At 51.2% G+C, this 6,258-nt stretch overlaps 2 protein-coding genes across 4 annotated transcripts; both read left to right on the top strand.

The window, feature by feature from the left end:
• The first annotated feature begins 596 nt into the window (after positions 1 to 596).
• LOC119302213 (transmembrane emp24 domain-containing protein p24beta2-like) lies at positions 597 to 2,976 on the top strand. Of its 3 annotated transcripts, none has more exons than XM_037579247.1 (5): positions 597 to 691; positions 1,276 to 1,502; positions 1,694 to 1,880; positions 1,975 to 2,082; positions 2,615 to 2,976. In XM_037579247.1, the coding sequence occupies exons 2-5, from the start codon at positions 1,290 to 1,292 to the stop codon at positions 2,746 to 2,748; spliced, it is 642 nt and encodes a 213-aa protein (XP_037435144.1). In that variant the 5' UTR covers positions 597 to 691; positions 1,276 to 1,289; the 3' UTR covers positions 2,749 to 2,976. The 3 variants fall into 3 exon arrangements, with proteins under 3 accessions (XP_037435144.1, XP_037435143.1, XP_037435145.1); XM_037579246.1 differs by having other exon boundaries at positions 598 to 691; positions 1,286 to 1,502; XM_037579248.1 differs by having other exon boundaries at positions 608 to 691; positions 1,290 to 1,502.
• Positions 2,977 to 3,923: 947 nt separating this feature from the next.
• On the top strand, positions 3,924 to 5,948 carry LOC119302212 (peroxidase 55-like). Its single transcript, XM_037579245.1, has 3 exons — positions 3,924 to 4,296; positions 4,937 to 5,128; positions 5,236 to 5,948. The coding sequence occupies exons 1-3, from the start codon at positions 4,072 to 4,074 to the stop codon at positions 5,797 to 5,799; spliced, it is 981 nt and encodes a 326-aa protein (XP_037435142.1). The 5' UTR covers positions 3,924 to 4,071; the 3' UTR covers positions 5,800 to 5,948.
• Positions 5,949 to 6,258: the final 310 nt, after the last annotated feature.

Below are 6,258 nucleotides of genomic sequence, written 5' to 3'. Positions count from 1 at the left end.
AATGAGATGCAAGAAAGGGATAGGTCCATGGGGTCTTGCTTATCTCTTGGGTGAGGAGGTGGATGCTGGGAGGCTACTAGAGCATGCTCTGCCATCGCGTCGTTCTCTTGGCGAGGGGTTGGAGACGACCCTGCTCCTCTTCGGGTTGGGCTTGGCCAAAATTTAGAAAAGGTAAGGCCTAGGTACAATCACTCCTTTTTATTTCTTCACCTGACGAGGGGGATCCACCCCCTGGTCAAATACCACTTTTGACTGTGTCTACATCATCATCCGATCGGGTAAACCCCCCGTCAGGGGTGTTTTTTTGACAGGTATGGGATTGTTTGGGGGGGGGCAAAAATAATAATATCAAGGGGTTATATGAACCACCAAGTTTATTCAGTATAGTTTTTTTTTTCTGAGAAACATGTATTCAGGATAGTAAACTGGTCATTTTTCCCTAAAAATCTACTATATCCGGTTCCAGTAAAAAAAGTTAATCTCTATACGGGCCGAGCCCGTGCATGACGCCATTACTGGAAAGTGGGCCCGTGGCTTCATCCAAAGGCCCAGAAAATGCCCAGACGAACAAGTCACGTAATAAACCCAACAAAAAGGCGGAGAAAACCTCTCGTGCCTTGCGCTCTTCTCCCCACCGAAACTCCTCCGCCGCACCCCCGCCGGAGATTCGCCGGAACCGCCTTCGCCCAAGGTCAGCTCGATCCATCCAATCTCCAAGCACGCGCGTTTCGATTTCGCCCACCGCCACCCCGGATCGATCCCCTCCCCTTCCTCTGAATCCATCGACCGGCCGCGCGGGACAGCTCGCGTTGGCAATTCGATTTGTTTCTGGGAGGAAATCGCCCTCTCTCCCGCGGCTAGATGCGTGGGGTTTCTCGGGGTAGTCCGAGTTCCGTCCCGTCGTTGTTTGGATGCCGTGGTGCGCGCGCCTTGTGTGCGCTACTGGTTTCTCATTTCTCTGCCTGAAATTCACGGAGAGGGAGGACGCCCTCTGATTTTATTTCCTGGGAGCGCCGTCCAGATCTAGCGGGAATGCTTGTCTCCTTGCGCTTGTGCCCCAGTTTTGGAGATGGGGAGGTGGTTTAACTCTTACCCTAGGTTAGTCGTGTGGATTCGAAGTCATGGATCCGTGTGGATTTCTGAAGGAGATGCTCTATGTTGGTCCTCAGTTCGATGCTCTAGTGCAACTGTTTTGAATGGCATCATGTAGTTGAATTGCAGTCGTTTGATAATGCCCCAATCGTAGTTGCACAAGGTCTAACTTGTTTAATTTAGTCTCTGCCAGTCAGATGATGGACGTGAGGGGCTTGAGATTGGGTTATTTCTTGGTCCTATGCCTCGTGCCTTTCTTGCGCCATGCCGTGGCTATTCGCTTTGTGATGGACAGGGAAGAGTGCTTCTCTCACAATGTTGATTATGAAGGGGATACAGTTCATGTATCATTTGTTGTGATCAAGGCAGACACTCCATGGCACTATAGCGAGGATGGTGTCGATCTCGTGGTATGGTCTTCTTCTCCATATGTGCATTACTCCATTAATTTTAGCATAGTGAAATATGTGCTTGTTGTTGGCAGGGAACGATAATTGGCTAACTGTCATTACTTTTGTAGTTTATCTGTATACTTCTTTCACTAAGATGATTTTCTGCAAGTCACATCCACTGAAACTGATTCAGTCATGATTTATTGCAGGTGAAAGACCCTAATGGCAATCAGGTCCATGATTCTCGTGCCAAGGTTAGTGATAAGTTCGAATTCATAGTTCAGAAGAGAGGTGTCCACCGTTTCTGCTTCACCAACAAGTCCCCGTATCATGAAACTGTGGACTTTGATGTGCATGTTGGTCATTTTTCATATTTTGACCAGCATGCCAAAGATGGTAAACACTCACTCTCTCTCTCTCTCTCACATCAAATGGTGCAGAGACCAGTGTGTGCACCACTAATTCCTTTGTTCTGAAAAAACTGGTGCAGAGCATTTTGGTCCTTTGTTTGAACAAATAAGAAAGTTGGATGATGATCTGTACAACGTTCTGTTTGAACAGCACTGGCTAACTGCCCAAACAGACCGCCAAGCAATATGTAAGTTTCTCCTCTCACATTCTCTCTTGCAAGCATGTAAGTACTAGTGCATTGTAATATTTTAAGGCTCTCTTGTCTTCCTCTTTCTCTTTTATCCTAATAGCACCTCTGAGCTGTAACCTGTAACCATTGGCCAATGTGCGTTTCTCCTGATGCTTAATGAAAAATAATTTTTAGCACTGTTAGGTGCTCCAGCCTGCTATTTGTTCATCTTGTCTGAAGGTGCCAGCACAATCAACTTCAGCCACAGTTATACCATTTACCAACTTGAAAAGATGGCTAGTTTTGAGTTTCGGGGGTCACTGGGTACTCCACAACTAGGATCGTGAGCATGCGTGGCATGTTATATTTTGTATTGACATCATTTTTCTACCAGAGTCCTTCCATTGCACATTTGCAGAGTCCTCCCTGATGTCTAACTAATTTCTGCTGTCACGCCAGAATTTTATTTACTCTCTGTTGCATGTTTGAAATCACCATAGAAGGCATAGTTGCTAAAGGCGTAACATTTTCCTTATCTATTGTGATGCAGTAAATGAGAACATGAGCACGAGGGCAATTCACAAGGCACTCCTCGAATCAGCTGCCCTTATTGCAGCCAGTGCTGTGCAGGTCTACTTGCTGCGACGCCTCTTCGAGCGTAAGCTCGGTACATCTAGGGTCTAATTTCTACCTCTAGCTCTCCTCATACTTACCAACCCGACTGGACTTCATTACTACAGTGTGTGGTTTCAGGATGTTCTACACCCTGTTCAGATATTCATGAGTTTTTTTCTTTGAGAATTTTGTAATTTGGATGACACAGTATGGCGCAGCATTAGAGTGCCTTCTGTGTTCCTAGTTGCGCTCCTGAGTTTCAGTTCAGCTATGATATCCATCAACACTTGCATACTACTCTCTCCATTCCTAAATATAAGTCTTTAGAGATTCCAATAAGGGACTACATATGGAGCAAAATGAGTGAATCTACACTTTAAAATATGTCTATATACATCCGTATGTAGTTTGTATTGAAATTTTGAAAAGGACTATTTAGAAACAGAGGGAGTAGTATGTGCTAACCGCTTCGTGGCACAATTATGAAAATGTTTGAAACATGAAGGTCAAACAACAAGGGCTCCTAATTTTATGTTTTGGGAAAGTTGAAGTGAGTTTTTTTTTTGTAAATATAAAATAAATAGGGGGATCCTTTTGTTGTCAAGCCCTCTGAACAACAAAAAATGGCTGGATTGAACTGAAAGGAGTGGACTGCCAGCCCAGACCTGCTAGTCTGCTTCAGTACCCTTTATATGGCAATCACAGGCCATGTTTCCAATGATAGATAGATAATTTAGTTTGCATTATCCAATCATCTTGTGATTCAGCTATGATTCCTTGATCTGATTGCCTGTTACAAGATATCTCGATCGTCAGACGATGCCAAAGCCAAGGAGATGAAACAGCCCCAACCCATGTGCAGCCCAGCCTCAGTCAACCCACAGTTCCTCTTCTCTCTAGATTTGATTGGTTCCACAGAGTCTCACACTTACGAGCATTTGAAAAGTCCCAACATGATTGGCAACTTGGCATGGCCGTCTCTCACTAGCATCGTGCCAGGAATATATCCCTTTTCAGTGCCATGATCATAATCTAGGCGCTTTTAAAAATGGTTCACATCTTTCAGCGAATCGTATTACAGATAATACAGCTTCCAATTTGGCAATTTGCATTATCCTCATCTCAATCATCACCTTCATCCCTATAATAATTCTCAGTACAGAAAAAGAAGAAGAGAGGAAAGCTGTATACATAGGGAGGCCCATCTTTGCTGTCCTCTGGCCCGCCTCTCACTGTCACTCACTTGTAGCCAGTGGCAAGTGAGGCAGCAGCAGCTTGTAGCTATAGCTGCCTTCTCCCCACGGGAAACCAAAATTCGATTCCAATACGCACGCGCACGCGGAAGCAACGCACCCCGAGCGGCTGAGCCGGCTGACCTCCAGGGCCAGAGCCATGGAGCAGCGGAGAAGGGGCGGCTGCTTCTGCTTGCTCGCCGTGGCGGCGGCGGTGGTGGCGGTGGCGGCCGGTGGCGAGGCGAAGCTGTCGCCGGACCACTACCGCAGGACGTGCCCGCGCGTGGAGTCGATCGTGCGGTCAGCCGTGGCCAGGAAGGTGAGGGCGACCTTCGTCACCGTCCCGGCCACCCTCAGGCTCTTCTTCCACGACTGCTTCGTCCAGGTGAGCCGCCGCCCGCCGCTGAGATCGATCTGCCCATGCATCATTGGAACCTCTCAGCTCTCTTGGAATCAGATTCTTTTCTTCCCTGTAAACTTCCATGATTCCGTCGCTGCTAGAGAGGATTTCTTCCGGTTGCAGCTAGTTGCATTTGCAGATTGCAAACAGTGGCAACTTGCAGCCAGCTGCTTTTGCAATTTCCAGCTCAGCGGCACGAGCAGCTTGTCGTGCACTAGTGATGTGACCCCATTAGCCAGCCACTGATTGGCCCCATCCTGAGTACAGTAGATCACAGTGCAATTGGCTGATTAATCTGCTTGTCCCAGCAAAGCAGAGAGCATTTCGCACTTGATGAGTAGCACTTTTCTCAGCGAGGTTAGGTGGAGATCAGGTCAGATCAGACAGAGTGGCAGATAATTGCTGGCTGCGCGTGGGCAAAGCTCGCTCGATCGGCTCCCGCCATCACGCGCGCGCCCGTGGCTCCTGCCATGTGAGTTGTGACCGCACGACCTTCCTGTCAACCCGGCTGCTTTGCCGCGTCCGACGTGGCCGACCACGTGGTCCACGTCACTTGAGGATGATCATCTACGTATCTTTTTACTGCTCATGGTCACGCGGTGTGGTGGCATGTTTTGTTGGGCAGGGCTGTGACGCGTCGGTGATGATCGCGTCCGGCAGCAACGACGCCGAGAAGGACGCGCCGGACAACCAGTCCCTCGCCGGCGACGGCTTCGACACCGTCGTTCGCGCCAAGGCCGCCGTCGAGAAGGCCTGCCCCGGCGTCGTCTCCTGCGCCGACGTCCTCGCCCTCGCCGCCCGCGACGTCGTCTCCATGGTAAACATGCCATCTTTTGCATCTCATTGCACCTCCCGTCGTGTCCTCTATCCCTAACAATCTAGTCCGTCTGATCTGATCCCTGTGCCGGTGCGCGCCAATGGCAGTCGTCGGGCCCGAGCTGGACGGTGGAGCTCGGCCGGCTGGACGGGCTCGTCTCCAAGGCCGGCGACGTCACGGGCAGGCTGCCGGGCCCGGACATGCGGCCGGACGCCATCACCGCGCTGTTCGACGGCAACGGCCTCGCCGTGCGCGACATGGTCGCGCTCTCGGGCGCGCACACCGTCGGCTTCTCCCACTGCGCGCGCTTCGCGGGGCGGCTGTACCGGCGCGGCGCGGCGGATCCGTCGTTAAGCCCGTCGTACGCGCGGCAGCTGATGGCGGCGTGCCCGCCGGACGTGGACCCGACCATCGCCGTCGACATGGACCCCGTCACGCCCACCGTGTTCGACAACAAGTACTACGCCAACCTGGCCGCGGGCCTGGGGCTGTTCGCCTCCGACCAGGCGCTGCACGACGGCGCGGCCTCGCGGCCGGCCGTGGAGGGGTTCGCCGGGAACCAGACGCTCTTCTTCGAGGCGTTCAAGGAGGCCATGGTGAAGCTGGGAAGGGTCGGGGTGAAGAGCGGCGGCGACGGGGAGATCAGACGAGACTGCACCGCCTTCAACTAGTAGGAGAGGAGGAGGCCGGCCGACGGGCGCGGTGACCCTAGCTTGTACTACTAATTGAGAAATGTTATACGGTCTTGATGGATGCATTGATAAAAAGAAAAAAAGATATAAATGCACGCAAGTAGTAGCACGCACAGTCTGATCTGCAATTGTCTTGTTCATTGTCATGTGCACTATTGGTCCAGCCAATGGATCTTGTTGCTCTTATGGCTGCTCGCACGCTTCATCAGGGGCCTCACGGAGCTGGGCTACACGCGAAGGTACCGTTGCTGTCCCGTGGTGGGGATCTGCACTTGCTCCGGGTGAGAACACTGCATCGGTTTTGTCGATGCTGACGGCCACAGGTGTCCGCAGTTTTCCTCGCGGAGGTGCTGCCGTGGAGCTTGTGCCCTCCTCGCTGCCTGGTTTCGTGGTATCTGGGTGAAAACCTATGATCGGCCTTGCCGGTTCAGATGGTGC

Source organism: Triticum dicoccoides, chromosome 5A (genome assembly GCF_002162155.2).
Source record: "Triticum dicoccoides isolate Atlit2015 ecotype Zavitan chromosome 5A, WEW_v2.0, whole genome shotgun sequence".
Classification (NCBI taxonomy): Eukaryota; Viridiplantae; Streptophyta; class Magnoliopsida; order Poales; family Poaceae; genus Triticum; species Triticum dicoccoides.
Note: the sequence above shows the minus strand (reverse complement) of the source record. Positions and strands in the feature narration are given on the sequence as shown.

Bases quoted from the DNA above. Each gene is read 5' to 3' on its own strand.
- LOC119302213 (XM_037579247.1), top strand. From the start codon at position 1,290: ATGATGGACGTGAGGGGCTTGAGATTGGGTTATTTCTTGGTCCTATGC. The intron at 1,503-1,693 runs GTATGGTCTTCT...GATTTATTGCAG, and splicing joins AGGATGGTGTCGATCTCGTG to GTGAAAGACCCTAATGGCAA. The intron at 1,881-1,974 runs GTAAACACTCAC...AAACTGGTGCAG, and splicing joins TGACCAGCATGCCAAAGATG to AGCATTTTGGTCCTTTGTTT.
- LOC119302212 (XM_037579245.1), top strand. From the start codon at position 4,072: ATGGAGCAGCGGAGAAGGGGCGGCTGCTTCTGCTTGCTCGCCGTGGCG. The intron at 4,297-4,936 runs GTGAGCCGCCGC...TTTGTTGGGCAG, and splicing joins TCCACGACTGCTTCGTCCAG to GGCTGTGACGCGTCGGTGAT. The intron at 5,129-5,235 runs GTAAACATGCCA...CGCCAATGGCAG, and splicing joins CCCGCGACGTCGTCTCCATG to TCGTCGGGCCCGAGCTGGAC.